Genomic DNA, 23,573 nt, shown 5'->3' with positions numbered 1-23,573 from the left:
AACTTACAAGCTAGATAGAATGACAAAACATTTCAACATGAAACAACTAGAGGATCATTACAAAGCATCTTGTGAATTAATGCAGTATATTTATATGTATAGATGCATATATAACTTTTTCATAAAATCCAAAAAGTTTATTAAAACTGGCTCATTAATAAATGAGTTCAAATAACTTTTTGGCCTTTCTCTGTTTCCCCTTCACTTAGTACATAGTAGACACCTAACAAATACTTGTTGATAACCTGAAAATACAGTAATATATGCAAGCACTTTGCAAATTGTAAAGCTATAAAACTTAATTGTTATATTATTTCTCTAAGGAATAAAACCAGATACTCCAGGGCCAAAGGCTATTGTGCTCACTGATAGTGAATTCCTATGGAGTTCAGTCAGCATTGTAAATGTGAAAGACTGAGCTAAAACTGACTATGACAGGCTCTTATTATCTTTTGACAAACAAACTCCCAAAAGTTAACTTTACTGTTATCTTTATTTTAGTCATTGGATGCTGAATTAAGGAAACTTCAAAACTCTATTCAAGAAACAACACAAACTTTTGATGGTCACTTAAACAGACTCTTTAAAACAAAGGTGAAATGTGATATGGTCATCAACCAGGTAAAGTAAAAGGTCATGAATGTAAGCCTCAAACTAAGGGTAGGAAATCTTGACCCTTGATCATATGTGGTTATGATACACTGACTTAATTCCTTTCACTCAGATTTCTGGGGTAGAGAAATGAGCAATAACTCAATTTTTTAAAAATTAAGCTAAGTGCCTACTCTGTACAAAGCACTGTGCAAGATGCTCAGGACACAAAAGGTATAGCTAAAACAGTCTCTACTCTTAAAGAACTTAAATGTTATTGGCATAAGGCAATGTGTGTGGAGAAGTAAATACTAAGTGATCTGAGAATAGAAAGAGAACTGACAACTAGGGGAAACAGGAAAGAATGTCAATAGCAAGAGCCCCCTGAGCTGAACCTTGAAGGAAACTAGGTATTCTAAAAGGTAAAGGTGAGGAAGGGGGCTTAATTCCAAGCTTAGGGGACAGGTCACACAAAGTCAAAGGAAAGGGAAAGGGAACGCTTAGCTTCAGGAAGCAAATAAGAGGCTGGCTTTGCCAAATCACAGAGTGTGTGGGAGATATAATATGGGATAAGTTTAGAATTACCTGGCAGTCAGGCTATGAATAGCCTTAAGATCCAAGGTAAGGAGTTATAGTTCATCCTGAAGACAAGAGGGACCCATTTTTGAGGAATTAAGTGACATGCTCCAATCTGTACCTTAGGAAGATTATTTTGGCAGTTGTAAAGAAGATGGACGAGAGAGGAGAGCACCTGAAAATAGGAAGAAAAATTAGGAAATTATTATAGTAGTTCAGCAGAATGGGGATGAGTCATGCACCACTATGGTGGCTCTGAGTGGGAAAAAGGGACTTTTTTTTTCTTAAGACTACTAGGGAGGTAGAAATGGCAAGACTGTTTTGAGACAGTCCTCTGGCATAAAAGAGTCCCTCCTGGAAGGATGTAGGGTTCCTCCATTGATCCTTGTGGGTTCATACTGTCATACTCCCCCAGTGTAGGTGCAGTTGTCAATAGATTAAGTCCTTGTGTTGGTACCCAGTTTATGTCTAAAGAAAGGTCCGTGGGCCTGCCAAAGACATAGGGGAAAACAAACCCTTAATGAACTAGGATGCTGAGAATAATATGTAAAAAAAATAGGAACTGGTTTTATTGCAAGCAATGGGGAAGAAGGAGAAGGGGAAAAAAAAGAAAAGGGGACTCACCATACAATTCAGGCATACACACTAACATAGAGCATAACTCATATAGGACAGGTGTGTATTGGGCAGCACAGAGAAATGGGTTTATTCAGCAGAAAAGGAGTGCCCTTGTTGGAAGCCAGGGTGTTTCAGCTAGAGGGGAGGAGATGCTCCAAAGTGCTCTTTCTGAGAATGAAGATCTTATCCTACGATTTTTGGATAGCCTCCCTGGAGCTGGCTAAGTCAGGGCAAAATATTATTTGGGGGACACAGCTATAGCAGCCTTCAAAAATATCATTTCACCTTTTTTCATGACTATGTTCTACAAGCTTATAATCTCCCTAATGGGGAAACTTAAGGGAACCTCAAGACCACAAGGCCTAATCTTATAACAGTAACAGAAACTGAAGAGAGGTCAAATATGATGGGAATTTGAATTGAGACTATGAGATTTAGCAGTTTAAAAATCACTGGTAACATTAGAAAGAGCAATTTTAGTCAAGTGATAAGGGAAAGAAGTCAGATTTTTAATAGGTTGAGAAGTGATGGAGTGTTTAAAAAGTGGAGGTGATGAGAATAGACAACTTTTTAGGAGTTTGTGAAAAAAATATAGTTTGAAGGAAAGACAGGGACAAGTGAAAAACTCGAATGAACTTGCATTTTTAGAAAGAAAAAGGTAACAGGGATAATATATATATGGCAATATATGCCAAAAGGTAGCAGGGATAATATATATATATGGCAATATATGCCAATATATAATGGCAGAGTATGCAAAACATTGCTCTGAGTTCAAATCCTGCCTCAGACACGTAATAGCTGTTTGACCATGGTCAAGTCACGTAACCTGTTTTGTTACCCATTTTGCTGTCTATAAAATGGGGATAACATTATCTACCTTTTAGGGTTGTTTTGAGGATTAAGTGAGCTGTTATATGTAAAGTACTTTGCAAACCTTAAAAGGCTATATAAATGCTAGCTATTATTTGTAGCTACTATCAATAGCAAAGTTGGCCTTGACAAAAAGAAGGGATAAAGTGACTAGGGTAAAAGGAGGAATCATGGAAAATGATGCAGACAAGATTGAGTATGAATAGGGGATGAAAGAAATATCAAGGCAGATGGTCTTGATATTCTCAGTAAAGTGAGAGACAAAGTACTTTACTGAGAAATGCGATTAGGGTGGCAGAGGTTGCTGAGAAGATAGGAGAGGTTTGAAACCAGTAAAATAGCATGCATGATAGATACTGTTAGGAAAAGAAAAAAGGATGGCTTGCTCTGGAGGAATAAAGGGCCAGCTGAAATTAGTTAACGTGAATTTGTTGTGAGTTTAATTGACACAGTTGTTTGACTTTCTCTGGCAGTACTCCACAGCATGGCAATTGGTAGAGGTAAACCAGGGTTAAGGATTGGCAAGATATGTACAGTATTAGGACAAGGAAGTAAAAGATTCAAGTGTGAGGAGTACTATTATGATTTGGCTAATCATCTATAAGATGATGGACAAAAGGTGATAAGGACAAAAGATCAGTTTAGAAAGAATGAGGAAGTGGGAGAGATAGGACATATTTTAACCAAAGAAGAGAATATTAGAAGTCAAGATCATAGATGAAGCACAGTTATGGATGATGATGAAATTCAAAGTATATTCCCACACCCATAGATGTGTCTAACATGGAATGATGTAGAACCTCTGAATGGATAATAAGCTCTGAAGAAGCATAGGCTCCACTGAGGATGCTAACCTTGAACTACGGCTTGAAGATGGGATAGAATTTAGATCCTTGAAAAGGAGCACAGGAAAGTGTTTTCCAAGCACCCCTTTCCTCTTCTTTCATGATATTTCCCTCTAGTTTTCCTTCCCATCCACCATGCCAACTACTCCTAATGTAGAAATCAATTCTATATTGTACTGAGTATAGTTTTATGTGCCTAGTTCCCTATTTTTAAAAACTACTAGAACATTTTGTACTCATTTTTACAACAAATGGTATTTTAATTTTATATGGTCTTCGGTTTATTTCATCTGAAGGTTGAGGGATTTCCTCAAGTAGCAGTGTTAATCTATTTTCCATTGTTAATATTTCCACAGGAGGAATTAAAAATAGCCAGTCTTACTTTCTCTTTACTGCTAGATGAAGAACTACTAACAAGAGAATATGAACTGAACAACTTCCTTGAAAGGAAACAAAAGGAAAAAGTAATCATAACAGTCTTTTTCTTACTGAAATGCCTCCATGATTCATACTCACTTAAATGTTCCAAACCTTTCTCTCTGTGCCTCTTCCCATATACCAGAGTCCAGTATCTCATCTCAAATCATTTATCATCTCTAGTTCCTCATTTATAAAATGAGGGAATTGGGTCTATAATATTTCTTCAGTATCTTCAAACTCTAAATTCTATAATCCACAGCCTTTAAACTTTGCTATGTGCTATGTGACAGCATCCATCTATGTACTAATCTCTACAGTCCTGTGACTGGACCATGTTTTCAATCACTATTAACCAAATGGACCACAAGATTACTTTATACATAATAGTCTGATGTGATATGACATGATACATAATGTGATATAACACAGAAATGAAAAGTCTTATCAACTGCAGTTTACATCTGAAAGCCATGTGTACTCTAAGCGTGACTGTGTTAATAGCTGACAATATACCTTTCTACATAATGCAGATCCTTAAGCTCCCTGACAACTCTAAATTCTAAGATCCAGGTCTAAACAAGAGTCTTTTTCAAACACGACGTCGGGCAAAATAATAATTTTCCAGAATTTTGGCACCCCTTAAATAATAGCTGTCCATGGTGCTTCCTGAGCCTTGTTGTTACCAGAGCAGTTCTTCACCAGCAGACATTTTGTCTATTCATACCACTAACATCCTCAGGCTTTCCTAAGACATTTTGTCTTAGGAATAAGGGCAGGAATTAGACTGACTGGTTGACTCATTGGAATAGGAAAACTTTTGCATTTTCTTTGAAATAAAGATTAGATTTGAACATGTATTTCTACGTGGTACACAAGACCCTTTATAGATTTCTGGCTTTGTTGAACTGTTTAGACAACTGTGAGAATATTTATTTCTGAAAATTATTTTTGGTTAATCTTCCCTCATCAGTGTTAAAGAATGGAAAGCGTACACTCCATTGACACATTTAGGAAACGTCTACTTTTTACTCTTTCCAGAATGTTTAATTGTCTTCAAAATATTTCTTGTTCTGTTCGGCTAATCCTGATTTTGTTATAGAAATTCACTACAGATGAAGTCTACAAAGCTCGTAAAGAACTTGAGACATGCAGAGAAAAATATGACAGCTTCCTTACAGAGGACAAAGTAAGGGTCTTCTATTCCTTACTATTTGTAGAGATTCAACCAACTATCTCTGAATGTCTAGAGTTGGGAGGCACTGAAAGGACGAGAATTTCCTCACAGAATTTCTTTTATGGCAGGTTTTACTTTGATTCTTAAATACGGGCACATCTTACTTTATGCCACTATGCATTCCTCAAAAAGTGTCTGTGAACAGAAGTTTGGGAAATTGCTGCCCTTGTCTTGGCCTCAGGTCCCTCCTCTTTAAAATGAGATTAGACTTAGATCAGTGGTTCCCAATTTTTTTTGTTCTACAAACCCTTTTCAACAAAAATATGTTGTGAACCCAAGAGGTAATTTAGTATATAACTCATTATATTCTGTAATTAGTTTCTGTTTACAGAACCATTAAACTATTTTTAGTGCAAACTCCTTGGACCATTATTGCAAGCTCTCCAGTGGTTTGGAAACCACTATATGGAAACCACTACATTAGATGATTACAAAAGCTCCTTTCAGGTCTAGTTTTATAATTCTATCAAGTAATATTTTAAGGCACTGGGAAGCTCACCAGTTAACAAAAACTTTAGTGACTCCCTTTGCAATATGAATTACACTCTTACACATTTAATTCTAATACATATCTTATATTGTTATGTCTCCAAATGGGACACAACAGAAGTTTGCAGCAGAGATGTCAGTAAACAAAAGGTGTCAAGTTCTAGTTCTAGTGATAGCATGTTTTTTCTATAGGCTCTGGAGCGGGGATTTAAAAAAGAGTTTGCTGAGCTTCATGGTCATCTGATTGACATACTCTACAAACAGTACAAACGCCGACCAAGGTTGATTTCTCTCTTATTTGGACAATGTCTTTTTGTTAATATCAGTTAGTTAGCCAATAAGCATTTGTTAAACAACTGCTGGGTGCCAGGAACCGTGCTAAGCACTGGGGATACAAAAAGAAGCAAAAGATGGTCCCTGACCTAAAGGAACTCACAATCTAATGGTGGAGGCAACAACAACTACATTAGCAACAAAACCAAATATGTACAAATAAGCTATACACAGGATAAACAGAAAGTAATTAAAAGAGGGGGCACTAGAATTAAGAAAGGTTAGGAAAGGCTGCCCACATGAGGGAAGCCTGAGAAGGCACTAACCAGAGATGAGGAAGGAGAGCATTCCAAGTATGGCAGGCAACCAGAGAAATGTCCAGAGCAAGAAATGAAGGGTCTTGTTCACTGAATAGCAAGGAAGTCAATATCACTAGATCAGAAAGTACAAAAGAGGAGAGTAAAGTGTGAGAGCCTGGAAAAGTGGAGGGAGGGTGGTGATATTGTGAAGAAGTTTGAGTGTCAAACAGATTTTGTATTTGATCCTATAAGTGATAGGGAGCCACTAGAGTTGGCTCCAGGAGGATGTAACATGGTCAGACCTGCACCTTAGGAAAATCACTTTGGCAGATAAATGGAGGATGGTTTGGAGTGGTCAAGGTTGGAAAGGTAGATTTGAAAATCATAAGTATTAAAATGATAGTTAAATCCATAGAACTGGTGAGTTCACCAGTTGAAATAGCATAGAAGAAGAAGAGAAGAGGGCCAGGACAAAGCCCTGTGAAACACTCAAGGTTAGTGAGCATGACCCAGATGAGGATCGAGCAAAGGAGACTAAGAAGGAAAAGTAGGATAGGTAGTAGGAGAGCCAAGAGTGGTGTCCCAAAAACCTAGAAAGAAAAGAGTATCAAAGAAAAAAAGGGTCACCAATAGTCAGTGGTTGTAGAATCAAAGAAGAATGAAGACAGAAAAGGCCATTGGATTGGGCCGTTAGGAGATCATAATTAACTTTGGAGAGAGCAGCTTCAGTGCAATAATGAAGTCATAAGTTGGCTTGTAAGGGGTTAAAAAAGAGAGTGAGGGGAAAGAAGGTGAAGGCAGCTATTGTATATGGTCTTCTCAAAGAGTTTAATCACTTAGGGGAAGAAGAGATATAGGGATAATAGCAGTGATGGAAAGGTCAAGTGAAAGTTTTTTGAGAATGATGGAGACATGGGCACATTTGCAGGTAGAAGGACCTACTCGACAGAGAATGAAGATAAGTGATAGGGTGGGGATGACAGAGAGGACAATCTGTTGCACAAAACAGGATGGAATGAGATCACTAGTGCAGGCACAGGTGTTTGCCTTAGTACAGAGTAGGGTCACCTTTTATATGAGACATTAAGTAAAGAAGAAGACAGTGGAAGAAGGCATATAGAAGTAGTCTTCCTCAAATGAAATTAGAAAAAGGGGAGAAGAGGAAACTCTTGGCTAAATGGTCTCATTTTTCCTGTAAAATATGAGACAAGGTTCTTAGCTTAAAGGATGGGAAATCATGGGAGATTTGAGAAGGAATAAAAAGGTTTGGAAGAGTTACTGTGAGGAGTGGGATAGTGAGTTGATAAGAAGGATGATCTAGTAGTACTGGAAGTCCATTTGAGTTTGTGTAACATAAATTTGTAATGAACCCAATTAAGATGGTTGCATAATTTTTTCCACCTTGGTTCAGCAATTCAGCAGTCCATATATAGGACCAAAGGCAGCAGACGGTGGAAGTGACCCAAGGCTGAATGAGGCTCAGTAAGGTACAATGAACAATATGATATAGAAAAGAGAACAGTGTAGGGTTGAACTGGTTAATAAAGAAGTTAAGATGGGGAAAAGAAGAGAGAGTGGCTTTTGTAGAGGTGATAGGCTGGAAGAAAAATGAGGTGTAAAGACTTGGTGGTTATGATTCCGATGAAGAGAAGATGTGAGAAGGGAAAGGAGAAGTAGAAAGTCAATAGATTATGATCAGATAAAGGGATTTCAAAATTCCTGAACCTAGGGATGGTGAATGGCAAGATCAAGGAAAGGTAACGTTTCTTGATTACATTTTTATTTATAAAATAATAAAATTTCAGGATTTCTTTACCTTATAGAAAAATTAGTGCAATATTCTCTGGCTGAAATATTAATACAAGTACCACTTTGGCTGATGGGGTAAGCACATAAAGGAATTTATAGTGTAATACACAGTAAGTAAAGCAATTTGAGATTGGGGCAGATAGGTGGCATTGTGGATAGAGTACTGGGCCTGTAGTCAGGAAGACCCGAATTCAAATCCAGTCTCATGCACTTACTAGCTGCATGACCTTGGGCAAGTCACTTAAATTGTTTGCCTCAGTTTCCTCATCTGCAAAATAGGGATAATAATAGCACCTACCTAGCATTGTTGTGAGGATTAAATGAGACAATAATTATAAAGCTCTTAGCACAGTACCTGGCACAGAATCAGCACTATATAAATGTTAGCTATCATTATTATCACTATTACATTCAGATAAAATATAATAATCTATCATGCATTTTTAAATGGCTAATTTTGTCATTTTTAAATCTTAAGGGTAGAAGTAAAGATGATCATTTTTGTTATCATTAAAAAACTGATTCATTACATATTTATGTATATGGTGCTAATTTGGTGTTCCACTCTGAATGCTAATTTTTCCCTCTTTCAATCAAGTTATATAAGATTCTGTTGCAGATAAAGAAATTGTGAAAGTAATAATCACAAAAGCAAGTCTAAAACAAATTCTGATTTTACATTAAGGAAAGTTGTATTGAATGTATCTGTGACTAATTTCTGTAATTACCTAGTCCAATTATCTTTATTTTTAAATCAAAAGGAATAAGTTTTAATGATATAGGTTTTAGGGGTCTAGAAATTCACTTGTAGTACTACCAATAGATTTACAGTGTGAGTCTTGTCATATAAGATACATACACAAATGCATGCAACACGTCTGAAAAGATATGTTTACCTAGACATATGTGTATCTTGTGATCCTTAGTCTCTCAATAGATTGTTTTCACTATTTTTAAAAATGTATATGGGGAATACTATTCTTTTCGGAGACTCTTCAGGACCTTCCAGTATTCACAGGTTAATAGGCTTGGAGCTGGAAGGAACCTTATATTTATCTGGTATAACCACCTCTGAAAGATTCTTTTTTTCTTCAATTAACTAATGAGGTCAATTTTTTCCTCCTTTGGGAAGAGGAATTGGAAAACTATAAGTGTACACCAAGAAGATGAGTGGCATCAGTCCTCCCACTCCACAAATAGCTCTGTGCAAATATCCCAAATGGATTCACCAGTAAAGTAGCCAACACTGTACTGGGCATAACAAAGGAGGACAGTCAAAATAGCAATCATTCAATCTGCAAGCATTTATGAAGTACTTATTATGTATCAGAAACTGTGATGGGTACCAGGCATACAAAGACAAAAGGGAAATTGTCCCTGATTCAAGGAGTTTCCATTCTATTAGAGGAATCAAGCACATGGATGTTTGGATGGGTAGATAGAGAGACAGACAGATAGGTAGGTAGATATCTCAGTATATACAAATTTACATAAGGGATTGTGTGGCGCACTAGTAGGTAAAAAGTTTGGTATAGAGGAAGGCTCTTAGATAAGGAAAACTAAAGATTCTGACAGGAGAAAAGGAAGGGAGAACATGCCAGGAAAGTGAAGGGTAGAAGACAGTATTAAACTTGCAAACCTGCATGACTGAAAGAAAGGTGGTATCCTCAACAAAAAAGAAAGTTCAGAAAAGAGAAGAAAGATAAGCTCTGCTGAGGACATAGTGAGTTTGAGATATCTAGAGATTGTCCAGCTCAAAATGTTAAGTAATCAGTTTGTGAGGAAGGACTAGAGCACCGGAGTAAAACTCAGGCTGGATATATAGATCTTAGTGTCATCTGCATGGAGATGATAATTAAATCCAGGGGATCAATCTTATAGGTAACTAAATAAGAGCATAGAGAGAGAAAAGGGTCTAGAACAGAGCATTGGGAAATTAGGAAGCAGGGATGATGACTTGGATCAGAAAATCAAACAGGAATGGTACGACAGGTAAGAGAACAAAAAGAAACATGTCATGAAAACCCTAGAAAAGAAAGAATATTCAGGAGGAGAAGATTGTCAAAAGTATCAAACACTGTACAAAGATCACGAAGGATGAGGACCAGGGAAAGGCCATTAGATTTAACCATTAATATAATCATTTACAACTTTGGAAAGAGATGTTTGGTTTGAGTGAGATCAGGGTTGCAAAAGGTAGAGAAATGAGAGGAGGAGAGGGAACTGAGATCGTATTTGAGTATAAAATAGCTTTTTCAAGAAGTTTGGCTGGAAAAGGGAGGAGAGATAGAGAATAAGCTGAGGGAATCTCTTAGGTACCAGTGAGGATTTTTTGAAATGGGAAAGCCTTGGGCATTTCTCTAGGCACATAGAAGGAACCAGTAGAAGAGGAAGAGCCCGAAGGCTAGGAGGACTGGAGTTTGAGATCACTGTAAGGGCAATCTGCCAGAGAAGATGGCAGGAGAAAGCATGCAGAGCACATACAGAATACTGGGTGAGGTGGAAGATTTCTTCTTCAACAGAGATTGACAAGAATGGAGGTGAGGAGGGGCCATGTGAGATGTAGATAAGGGGGAAAGAAAGAAATAATGGTGAATGACCTCAGTTCTCTCCGTAAAGTATAATGTGCTCAGTGACAGCATTTTTCTCAGGCTGAACTCTTACAGAACAGTGCCTCTCACTCTACCCTGACTACTACCCTATTTTAAGTATCAATAAAATGACATGTGTACTCAAAAAAGGGGGTAGAGATCCTTTTCCAAACTACTATGCAGCTAGATTCCTGGGTGCTAATAAAGGGAAAGGACAGGAGATAAGCATTTTATTAAGTAGCTGCTTTGTGCCAAAGCAGGTTGACAAATGTCATTTGCACTCAAAGCCAAAGTAATCTCTGGACCAGCCAAGTTATTGCAACAAAAGCTTCAATGGAAGCAAAGGAGTCTTCTTTGCAATCGCTTGGCTGACCTAGAGACTATTATTCGTCTGTTCTGCAGAGAACTAAGCTCAGAAGGATTGTATTCCTCCCGGTCCTCTGGCAAAAGGAGTTACACCAAACATCTTATTAAAATTACTACTTAATATTGATACTTGTTAACATATGATAATATGGTCTTAACTTATCTTGGAAAATTTCAAGTATGTTTATTGATAATGCTAGGCCGATGAAGCCAAAGCAAGCAGAGGTTGCTAGCCCTTATGGAGAACGGATAGGGAGTGACCAAATTCATCAGGAAAATGTTACCCAATTAATGAAGGCCATGGAAGAGTTGGATGATCCAATGTATATGCCCGAGGGCTTAGAACCTCATATCTGGACACATGTCTGCACTCTAAGAAGAACGAAAATGGAAAGCGAACAAAAAGTAATATTTTATTTTTATCTGTTAATATTAAATATAGACAGTTGGCTGGTTAGACTGAAATACTTTTTTCTCTTTAATGTTTATTATAAGGGAGAAATCAATGGGTGGGTTGAAAAGATACATATACGCATATGTGGGTATGTATATAGATTTAGATATTTAAATGAATGTTGTAAAAACAAAAGGCATCAATTGAAAAATTTTAGAAATCAAATATGGAGTTGAATAAGCTTAGAAGGATTTTTAAAGGATAAACATACTCTATCTTCCTAATAATGTAATAAATGTTGGAAGTATTAGAGTATTATATTGGATATTGAGTCTTAAAGCTTGCCCTGGGAGAGATAACAAACACACTGGATATTAAAGTCAGGATCCAAAAAGGTCTTGACAGTCCTTGACAGCTAGGCAAAATCTAGTAAAATAAAATTTAATCAGCATAAACGTAATCTTAGTCTTAGGATGGAAAAAGAAATAGGCTTCACAGGTACCAGCTGGGAGAAGAGAGGTTAGACAGCAATTCTTCCAATACAGGTCTATGTGTTTTCGTGAACAGTGAGCTAAACATGAGTGGAATGAATGGCCAAAAAACTACTTTGAGAGAGGCATAATTTTCAGAAATAAGAAGATCAAAATAGTGCTGTAGCTATCCTGGTCATACCCCATCTAGAGGACTCAGATCTAGGGATCATATTTGCTAAGCAGGAAAGCATCTTCCTGGGGAAAATTACCACCACCAGAAAGGGTGATGAAGGGTTTTGAGTGAATGACATGAGGATCAACTGACATAACTGTGGATAGCATTCTTCATATATCTGCAGGACTGCTATGAAGAACAGGGATTAGACTTATTCTGTTTGACTCTAGAGGGCAGAACAAGGAATAATGGATAGAAGTCATAGAGAAGCAAATTTAAGCTTGTAAAGAGGAACTTCCTAAAAACTAGGGCTACAAAAAATTGGAATGGACTGTATGAGGAGATTGTGAATTCCCCCTAATTTGATGTATCTGGGCCCTTGAGGTACTGGATGACTGCTTGGCAGGTATGTTGTATAAGGGACTCTTTCAAGTGCAAATTGGACTGCCAGGACACTGAGGTTTCTTTCAACTCTCAAATTCTAGTCTCCTATTATTCTAATTTTCATGGTACTAGAGGACAGAGTAGGTCTAGAGCAATAGAATATCTGTCCCTTCCTTTTGGCAAGTTTCCTCTTTCTTCCCCAAGAAGCAACAAAAAGTAAAAGTATTTAATACAGCACACCAAGCCTTATTCTGTATCTGGGTTGTATTTTTTAATGGGTAAGACATATGAGAAACGTGGTACTTCCCTTTACTTAATAGGCACTGAAAGGACATATCCCCATTTCCATTCCCTCAAAAAATTCCCCCGTATTATCAAATATGGTGCCATTAACATACAATGTAGCATCTTGAAATTCATGTTTCTACTCAACTAACAATTTATTAGAAACCAATCTAAAAATCAGGAGTCAGCAAAAAGGATACTGTTGACATATTTCATTTTCTATAAGGAAGTTTTATACTCTCAGGTACTGGAAGAGAATGTCATGGATTAAGTTCCTTTATATTGCCCACTGACATTACTGGGTAATTGATCTTTGATCAATTGGATTCTTCTTGTGAAAATTATTTTTTTAATCATTTAAATCATTTGTTTTAATTTTTCTCCTCATGATCTAAGAGGTTATGCTTTGGTTTGTTCAGGTAAAGCTAAAAGCCCTTGCTATGCTGGAAATGCAGACCTTTCTCCGGAAAAGAACTGAAGAAGATGAGAAGGTGCAAATGGACATTGAAAAAGTTTTCCAGGAAATCTTCATGTAATATAACTATTAATTCTTTAATTCACATTCATTTAGACCTATCTGAAATCTAATCCAGGATTTTTAAGTCAGGGGAAAGTCTCTAACATAAAGGAGACTGACATCAGCTTACAATGGGTTTATCCTTGAACTACCCTTAATCATTATGGAATTAGTTTCGAAAACTAAAACCTGAGACCCCATTGAAAAAAAAAAAGAAAAATCACATAGTCCAGGTTAAGATTTCTTCACTTGTTCTTCTTTATTTTGTAAGTAGGGAAAGATCTGTTCTTGATAGAAGAAAATAAAACGTCTCTGCCTAGATTTTTTGGCTAACTTACCACTGGCTGATAAAAATAACAATCAATCTGCAAGCACTTATTAATGATCTATTATATGCCTGGCACTGTGCTAGTTCTGAGAAAACAAAGACAAAAATGAAATAGTATCTGCCCTCAAGGGGCTTACATTCCATTGGGGGAGACAAAATATATCTAAAGAAGTCATATCCAAAGAAATATATGGTCATTTTGTGATGATCAGGAAAGGCCTTAAATGGAAAGCTGGTTTTTGTCCTGAACTTTGAAGTAAGCTAGAAATTCTAAGAGGTTAAGGTGAGGAGACAGAGTATACTATTTCATAGGGACAGTCTGTTCAAAGGCATGGAGACAAGAGATAGAATACATCATGTGTGATGCACAGCAAGGCCAGTTTGACTGGACCATAGAGTACATGAAGGAAGTAATATAAAGCTAGAAAGGCAGTCAGATTATAAAGTGTTTAAAATGCCAATCAGAGAAATCCGTATATTATCCTAGAGGTCCAGTGGAATTTACTGAGCAGGACAGTGACACACAGAGAGTGTTAACCCCTCTAAGCCTCTTGCAATTTGATTTCCAATCTCATCACTCAACTGAACATGCTCTCTCCAAAGTTACTAATGTCCTCCTAACCCAATGATCTTTCTTCAGTCTTCCTTTCTCTTGACTTCTCTGCAGTATTTGACAGTGCTGGTCATTCTTTCCTCTTAGGTACTAACTCCTATCTGGTTTTTGTGACAGTACTTTTCTACTTCTCCAGGAATTACTTCTCCAATAACATTACTTTGGCAACTGTATGGAGGATGGAGATGGAAGAGATTTGAGGCAAGACAATCAATTAGGAAGGTATTAGAGAGGACCAGGAGAAAAACAGTAGTCCAGGTTCTGTTCTGAGGTAGCCAAATAGGGAGAAAGAGAATGTTGTTTTTATACACAGGCATTTGTCTCTATAAAAAATAACTGAACTAGAAAACATAATCCAAGACTTACCAGATACCTGCAAATCAAGACCAATATAAAAAGACACATTATTTCAAGATATCTTAAACGAAAACTGATCAGACCTATTATTAATAGAGTACACAGTAAAAGTAGAAAGAATCTCTTGGTCACCTTCTAAAAAAAACAACCCTAAAATGAAAACTGCCAGGAACATCATAGTGGAAATTTAGAACTTTCAGGTTAAATTTTAAAAATACTTTAAATAGCTAGAAAGTGTTAAGGTAACAAACACCCAGGTACAGAAGACTTGACAGCTAGTATTACAAAGGAGAGAAGACAGTGAAATATAATATTCCAAAATGCAAAAGATGAAGGCTTACAACCCAAAATAACTCATCTGGAAAAACTGAGTATAATTCTAAAGGGAAAATGGACACAATAAAACAGAATATTTTCCAAGCATTCTTGATGCAAAAAGCAGAGCTGAGCAGAAACTCTGAAATTCAAACATGAGTCAAATGAAACTAAGAAAGGTTATCAACAGTTGGAAAAGATTATAAGGAAATGTTTATTTTCTAATAGGGAAAAAGAAATAAGTCCCCTCAGAATGCTAATTCTTCAAGAGAATTAAATAAGACAAAGAAAGGGCTGAGAGAAGTTTTGCCTTGTTTTTATGATCTTAGGTAAAGCAAGAAAGGGGAAGAAAACGAATACATTTGGGAACAAAGTAGGAGAAAGGGAGTAAAAAATTATCCTTCCACAAATAACTTTTATTTCCTGTATATAGTTAAGTTGGACCATCTTCTCAGCACTCTGCTAGGGCCATGGCCCAAACCAGCAGGACCAATTCGAGGACCTCACTAAAGAATCCAATCAGTAGATGGGTAGTGTGCACCAGAGTAGCGACTTAACCAGTGCAAGCTTATGAACCACACTTAAGGGGAATTCCTTGCTTCATGGGGAATAGTTGCAATCTCCAATTCCCATCAGGAATGGGGTTCAATGGGTTACCCATGTCTGGCCGCATAGGGTAGACAGACACATGCTGAGGCAGTCAATGTAGCCCAATGTAGTGCATCACAGATCTGTTACTGTTCAATCTACAGTGGCTCAATGCCATTTGTTCCTCTAGGAATGTGTTCAGGGAAGACTAGAACTCTGGTATGAGGGCTGCCAAGCTGTTTTCAGGGCTCCTTTCCACCCATGGTGGCTTCCTGGTTCAACCAACTCTCACTTGTGGCACCAAGATGCTGTAACAGGTGCACTGTCCATACCCTGGTAAACCATTTCAGCAGATGGGCTAATCCAGGTTGAGGATAACTGAGGGGTCTCAAACCCTTCAGTGAGGAAGGGGATGTGTATACACCAAGCAGATGAAGTTCTCCATTGGCAAAATTGACAGATAAGAACAATTTGTTCCAACATTCATGAAAGCAACTGAAGCAGGTGGTGTGGAGTGCTTAGAGCATGGTTAGACAAGAAAGATGCCAAGGTCAACCACTTCATCCTGAGCCATCACCAGTCATCTTGACTTTGTCTTACCACTGGTCTCATTCCTCTGAAACAATGTGGCAGACACCTTCACACAACTCTACCCCCCTTAAACCCAATTTAGGTACAAATCAAAGACATCATCCATACCATTTTACCATTTTTACCTACCTCAAATTCCTGTGGTGACAGGCAAGAGACAAAGCACCAGATGAGGATACACTGGGAGCTGTAGTCACAATCCTGCACACAGATGGCCCAGGTCATAGGATCATCTCACTGGACTCAAGCAGCAGTGGAATTCGGCAGCCCTTGGGTTTCTGAGCACCCTTGAAGGACCACACTGCTCACCTCTTAGCATGAGAAAGGGGTTAGAAAAGGTGCCCTAAAAATTGTCTGCTTCACCCCACCCTGGCCTACTTACCCTGGCAGGCAAGCATCCTGTTCTGAGGTCAAAACACAAAAAAATTACAAAAACATTTGCAAAGATGATTCCATTAACCACAGGTACATGGAACAGTTCTTGTTGCAAGAGAATTTAGCAGGTGTTGCACCCAAATAGCAATCCCAGTGTGAAATAAAACTGGCAAATGAAGGCCAACTTATGGGAGTTAGAGCTGGATACACATTTTTCAGAAGTGGCTTCAGTGAAAGAGAGCAAAAGGGAACATTGTGAAGTTGGCACAGATTTTGCAATCAAAACTAGTCAACAAGCTTGTAAGCCTATCAAAAGGAGTGAACAACAGGCTCATGACAATGTGATTGCCACTTGTACCATGCCACCATCATCAGTGTGTATGCTCCCACCATAATGAACTCGGATAAGAATAAAGAAAAATTTTGTGAATTTCTGGAGATCATTGTTATCAATGTGCCAAAAGAGGACAAGCTTATAATTCTGGGAGACTTTAATGCAAAAGTAGACACAGACCACCAGACATGACAGGGAGTCCTTGGGAGAAATGCAATCAGAAACAGAAATGGCAAAGGTAACTTACTACTGAGGACTTGTGTATCTCATGACATTCTTATCACCAACACTATCTTCTGTTTACCTAAATGCAATAAAACTTTGTGGATGTGCCCTCACAGCAAACATTGACATTTGATAGAATATATGATTGTAAGAAGAGATAAACTGGATGTGAGAGTGAGGAAGACAATCATGTGGTGCAGAGTGCTGGACTGATCATAGACATCCTCTCCAAGCTAAATAATTACTTTCAAGAAAAGTGGCAGCCCCAAAGACTTAATGTCAACAGAATAGAGTGCTTCTCAGTGCTAACTTGGAGAGAAAACTAAGGCAGCATACAGTTGGCAACAGTGGAGCAGAAAAGGAATGGGCAGCTTTGGAAATTTGGTGTACAGCATTGCATTTATTCTTCTGATCCAGAACACTCACAAACATCAAGATTGGTTTGACAAAATTGATAGGGAAATTCAGAAGCTGTAAGATGAAAAATGAGAACTTCACAGGGTTTACCAGTAGGATAGTTCATCTCTAAGAAGGTAATGTTTAACTCCATCACAAGTAAAGTACAACCAAAGATTAGAGAGAGGCAGAATTCTTGGTTCAAAAGGCAGATGAAATCCAGTTTTACACTGATAGTAAAAATCCAAAGCATTTTTATGATGACTTGACAGTTATTCATGGGCCAAAGACCTATGTTGCATCTCAACTACTCAGCCCTGATGGAGTCAGGTTGATTAGTGATAAGGACATGATCTTGGAGAGTTCTTAACAGAATAAATGCTAAAGCCATTGACTATATACTCAGGGTGAAGTCAATCCCTCTGTAGCCAAACTTCCAACTGAAGAGATTTTGAATGTCATTCAGTTCCTCTCTTGTGGACTATGTAGAACCAGCCTGATGCTGATTCTATTCAAGATGAGATTTACAAGGCAGGGAAGGTTCACTGGTCATACAAAACCTTACTGAAATTTTCTGTGTTATATGGCAGGAGGAGGAGGCTATCCCTTAAGAGTTGAAGGATGCCTTCTCTATAATAAAGGAAATAGATTGTCCTGTGACAACCACAGTCTCTCTCTTAGTCATTGCTGGCAAGATTCTTACCAGAGTCCTCCTTAATATCCTTCACCTGGAAGATGGTTATCTACCTGAGAGTCAGTGTGACTTCAGAAAAGGCTGAGGAATGGTTGATATGGTATTTGCTGCCAGATGACTCCAAGAGAAGTGCCAGGAGTAGAAGAGATGTCTGTACACAACATTCGTCAATCTGACTGAGGCCCTTGATACTATTGTTCTTGAGGGCATATGGAAAATTATGGCAAAATTTGGGTGCCCAGAGAAATTTACCAGTATTGTACCTCATTTTCATGATTACATGCTTGCAGGGATTCTGGATAATGATGATCTCATATTTTCCCAGTCACCAATGGAGTGAAGCAAGGCTGTGTGCTTGCTCCCATGCTTTTCAATAGCAATGTTGTCAGTTGCCTTCAAAGAAGACGACAATGGCAACAAGGTCAGCTACCACCCCGATGTTAAATAATTTAACTTGAAAAGGTTACAAGCCAAGACTAAAGTGGAGAGAAAGTTGGTGCATGATTTTTTGTTCATATATGGTTGTGCACTCAATGCAGCCTCTGAGGCTGAGATATAACAAAGTATGGACTGATTCTCTGCTACTTGTGCTAATTTTGGCCTAACAATTAACAGAAAACACAGCTTCTCTACCAGTCAGCACTATACCATCTATATATGGAATCCCTGGTTACAGCAAATAGAGAAGTACAGAATGCTGTGGATAAGTTTATTTGCCTTGGCAGTACACTTTCCAGGGATGTACATAAAGAAGATGAGGTTGACTCAGACATTGAAGGAGCTGGCTCAGTGTTTGGGAGGCTCCAAAGGAAAGTATGGGAGAGAAGAGTAAATATTAGGCTGCCTACTGAATTGAAGGTCTACAGAGCTCTTGTACTGACCTCATTATTGTATGCCTGTCGACCAGGTCGACAGTCAACCAATGTCATGCCAGGAAACTGAATTGAATTCATTTGAATTATCTTAGGAAGGTTGTGAAGATCACCTGAAAGATAGAAATGAAGAACCAGACACTAAGGTCCTTTCTCAGGCTGAACTGCCAACATTCAAACTCTAATGCAGAGAGCACAACTCCAATGAGTTGTTCAAATGCCAAATGTATTTTTGCCTTAAAGACTATTTTATGGATAACTTACACAAAGCAAGAGCTCCCATGGAGGTCTGAAGAAGCAATACAAAGACACTCTTCAGGTTTCTCTGAAGAACTTTAGAATTGTGTGACATGGGAGACACTGTCAAAGGGCTATCCAGCAAGGTGTACCCATATAAAAGCAGGTGCTGTGCTCTGTGAGTGAAGCAGAATTGCAGTAGCTCAAAAGAAATGTGAGATGAGCAAATTTAGAGATATCTCCACTCCAAGTGTTCATGTGGACTATTTGTGCCCCAACTATGATAGAGCCTTCTGAGCCCAAACTGGTCTGACCAACCACAGTTGGACACACTATACTTTGACTCCATCACAGCGATATTATTTTGGTCCTCTTTGAGAATGATGGACGACAACAAACCAAAGAGAAAGACAGTTGACATACTAGTACGTGATTGGGGTACATGAGACAAAGACTATATAAAACTTGGAGAAAGGAGCAGAAGTAGGCATCATATGAATTGAACTTACAGTTTAGTGTAGAAAAATATTAAATTCGACAAGAAAACAGGCAGGAACTGAAAGAAGGTTAGAGGGAATTGAGAAGAGGATAAAATAAAGGAAGGATTAATCACAAGCAAAGCAAATTCAATTAGGGAGAGTAGACAATGAAGGGGGAATTAAAAATTAAGAGTAAAAACCTGTGACTAAGGTCTGGGCAAGAACAGAATTGGAGCAGAAGCAGATACCTTACTAGTGTTGAGCACATTCTTCTTCTCTTCTTTGTAAAGAGGGATGATGGTAGGGGAGAAGTGGGAAAAAAAGTGTAAGATGATAAGATGGAGTAAAATAGACAATTAACAGTCATAATCATGAATGTGAATGGGACCAACTCAATTATAAAAAAGAAGAAAATAACAATGGATTAGAAAACAGAATCCAACAATATACTGTGTACCCGATATACACAAAATTTAAAAAGGAGCTGGAGCAAAATCTACTTATTATGCTTCAGATGATCTAAAAAAAAGCAGATGTAATCATGGTTACATCCAACACAGCAGTAAAAATAGAAATAATTAGAGAAGATAAACAGGAAAACTGCATTACCCTTGTAGGTACCATAGACAACAAATTAATACCAGTACTCAATATAATATGACATAGCATTGAAATACTTAAAAGAAAAATTATAAATTTAAAGGGAGACATAGAAAGTAAAGACTATTATAATTGGAGACCTCAAAATGCCCTTTTCAAGCCTGGATAAATTTAACAAAAAGGTAAACTAGAAAGAAGAACCTGACTAAAATTTTTTTAAGCTGGATGTTGAGAGCAAGGATGGAGTATGGTATCAGGTCCAGGCCAGAACTTAGGTGAAGCCTGTTCTCTGAGACCGTGCCCACTATCATCTGGTATTGCTCTCCATGACCTCTGGATTTTGCTGTAACCGTGAGGTAAAGAGAGAACGTGCAGAGTACAAGGAGATAGGTAAATTCAACATGTCTTCAAGGATAACATTCCTGAGAACAAAGAGCTAGACAAAAAGACTAGGGCTGAGGACAAGCAGCTTGTCACGTATACTTGTGGTTTTTGCCTTTAAAAGTCCTAACCCTCAGATCAATAAACAGAGTTGTCCTATCTTCCCTTGCCTGCCCATGTCTTTCTTCACCACTGCATCACTGAGTTACTTGGGGATGCTGGCCGTCCCCCACAGCTGGATATGGTAAAACTCTGGCAATTATTGAATTGGAATAGAAAGGAGTATATGTATCTTAGCTGTGCAAGGAAGCTTTATAAAAATTGACCAGTTACATATATAAAACACATCCTTTATTGAACACAACACAATTATTGTTCGTCCTTTATTCTCAAAGAGGACCAATAAAGTCACAAGGATGATGTCTTGACTTGAGTGTGAATTGGATTTAAGTGAGGCAGAGATGCACAGTCATCAGCCTTGCTTATCCACGGTCTTCAGAATTCAGGGGCAAGATAAAAGTCAAGATGACTGGCGATGACCCACTATATTATATTCAGTAAAAAGACTTTTAGTAAAGGAATGCAAATTAATTGGAAACTAACAAATAAATTAATCCTTAAAAAACTGGTGATTCAAAGTAAAAAAAATCACAGAAAGAATACCTAATTTTGTCATATTAAATAACAAAAATGAGACAACATACCAAAACTTTTGGGATACAGCCAAAGCAGTCCTAAGGAGAAAATTATTTTAACTAATACTGTTATCAACCAAAAAGAAAAAGAACAGATCAGTGAATTAGGCATGCAATAAAACAACTGATAAAGCAATACCTCAAAAAATCCAACTAAACACCAAAGCAGATATTTTGAAAATAAAAGATGAACAAAACTGAAAACAAAAACACCATTTAGTTTATAAATAAAACTAAGAGCTGGGGGTTTTGGGGGGAGGAGACTAATAAGCTAAATAGCTGATCTGACTTTTCTTAAGGGAGTTTAGCTTTGAAAGGGAAGAGAGACAAAAGATGATATACTGAGATGACAAAGTCTTAGGAGGGACTATTAAGAGTGGGATGACACTTTACAAGGAACTTCGAAGTTTATAAAACATTTTTCTCATAACAATTCTCTGCAGTAAGTAGAGCAATTATTATCATCCCTATTTCACAGATACTAACAATATATATTTACAAAGTACCATAGTAAATGGAAAGCTAGATGCTTATGTTTAATTCAGTGTAGATTACCAAGAGAATTAAAGCCAATCTAAATTTTTTTTAAGATAAAATTATTTAGATCTGGATTATTAATGATAATTGCCTCAACACTCTGCTTCCTTTTTTCTGTGTAGGCATGATTCTAATTGTCATACTAATGTGGGTTCCCAAATTAATTTATTCATGCTTCATTATAGGAAAAACAATTAAATTAGCCAGAATTAGCAATTATCAGGAATATTAAAAAAGAGATGAAGCAAAATTTTCAGTATACTTTATGCCTTATACAATTTTCTCTATTTTTTCTTCAGATTTACCTTACTTTCATGTAATAATACAGTTGGATCGTTAGGGTTTTTTAATCCTAAAGAAAATTCTGTGAACCTATTTTTCTCTATACAATACTTTAACCAGCCTGAGTGTAATTGGAAGAAATATTACAGCTATTTCCATGTAAAACTGATCACTGGGGAAATAGTATATACATACATACATATATACATACATACATATATGCACGCACATGTTTCAGTGTCTAATTTTGCTGGTTAACTGGCTTAGAATAATTTACTTTTTAGATTTTTTAATATATTGAATTAAAATATAAAACACAGCGTACATAACAGCTCTCATTGTTTTCCAATTTAGGTTACAAGACGAGAAAATGAATTTTCAGCTGGATTTGACAATTCAACTCTTGCTTACACAAGGACAAGTAGAAGTGGAGAATTTCCAATTTCTATTAGATTTCAAAGACTCCATTCTCATTAACAGGGTTATAATTGAAGATATAAATGGTATAATCCGGGTAATTATGAATTTTCAGAAAAAAAACACAGTAACTGCCATGCAAAATAAGTATAAAGTATATTTTCCTTGCTTAATACCCACCAATTTTTCTTATTTTAAAAAAAATCTTTATTGATATTTTGTTTGCATGTCATTTCTATTTTTATATTATTTCCTTCCCCTGGATTTAGTGAGGAATCTTTTGTAACAGAGAATAAAAGGAAGAAAAATGTAATAAGACCAGTTTACTACATACTTATCAACCAAATTTAACAAGTATATGCAGTGTTCTTTATTTCTGTAAAGAGGAGGTACATTTTTTTCAATTCTTTTCATTCCTGCCTATCACAATTACACAACATTCAGTTACTGCATTCTTTCCATTAAGATTGTTGGAATCATTGTGTATACAGTATTTCTGTTCTAATTACTCGACTCCACATCATTTCATATTTCTCTGAATTTTCATATTCATTTCCTACAGACTAATAACATTGCTCTCATCTACCACTATTTGTTCAACCAATCGATGGGCATCTACTTTGTTTCCTATCCTTTACTAGCACAAAAAAGACTGCTGTATGTGATTGTATATGGAACCTTTCCATTTTTGAACTCTTGGAGGTTTCAGAGTCAAAAAGTATGGATATTTTCGTTACTTTTTTTTAAAAAAAAATTCCAAATTGCTTTTTAGAATGGCTAGACCAATTCATGGCTCTACTGATAGTATATTAGCCTGCCTTTCTTTTGCTAGACTGTAGAATGGGAGGAAGGGAGTGGTGTGTAGAAGACTGGAAAGGTAAAAAGCTAAGCTGTAAAGAGCTTTAAAGAAAAGATTTTATATATTTGATAAGAGAGTAATAGGTAATAGAGAGCCACTTGAGTTTATTGAGTAGGGAGGTGACACAATCAGATTTATAGTTTAGGAAAATCATTTCAACAGATGTTTTATCCAACATTCCCTAAA

The 23,573-nt window shown here is 37.1% G+C and overlaps 1 protein-coding gene and 1 long non-coding RNA gene across 9 annotated transcripts in view; one reads left to right on the top strand and one right to left on the bottom strand.

Moving 5' to 3' along the window:
- Positions 1-23,573, bottom strand: part of LOC140512388 (uncharacterized) — a 209,785-nt gene that overhangs the window by 160,132 nt on the left and 26,080 nt on the right. For all 5 annotated transcript variants that reach the window (XR_011969759.1, XR_011969760.1, XR_011969758.1 and 2 more), the window contains exon 3: positions 1,177-1,342. This is a non-coding gene — a long non-coding RNA (uncharacterized lncRNA). The remainder of the gene's footprint in view (positions 1-1,176; positions 1,343-23,573) is intronic.
- LOC140512357 (cilia- and flagella-associated protein 43-like) overlaps positions 1-23,573 on the top strand; it is a 193,199-nt gene that overhangs the window by 158,711 nt on the left and 10,915 nt on the right. For 3 of the 4 annotated variants that reach the window (XM_072621506.1, XM_072621508.1, XM_072621516.1), the window contains 7 exons: positions 502-621; positions 3,860-3,967; positions 5,023-5,109; positions 5,839-5,927; positions 11,185-11,389; positions 13,115-13,227; positions 22,466-22,625. In XM_072621506.1, coding sequence (XP_072477607.1) covers positions 502-621; positions 3,860-3,967; positions 5,023-5,109; positions 5,839-5,927; positions 11,185-11,389; positions 13,115-13,227; positions 22,466-22,625 — 882 coding nt within the window. The remainder of the gene's footprint in view (positions 1-501; positions 622-3,859; positions 3,968-5,022; positions 5,110-5,838; positions 5,928-11,184; positions 11,390-13,114; positions 13,228-22,465; positions 22,626-23,573) is intronic. The other variant, XM_072621512.1, reaches the window with a different exon arrangement.

The sequence above is a fragment of the Notamacropus eugenii genome, chromosome 1 (assembly GCF_028372415.1).
Source record: "Notamacropus eugenii isolate mMacEug1 chromosome 1, mMacEug1.pri_v2, whole genome shotgun sequence".
Lineage (NCBI taxonomy): Eukaryota > Metazoa > Chordata > Mammalia > Diprotodontia > Macropodidae > Notamacropus > Notamacropus eugenii.
Note: the sequence above shows the minus strand (reverse complement) of the source record. Positions and strands in the feature narration are given on the sequence as shown.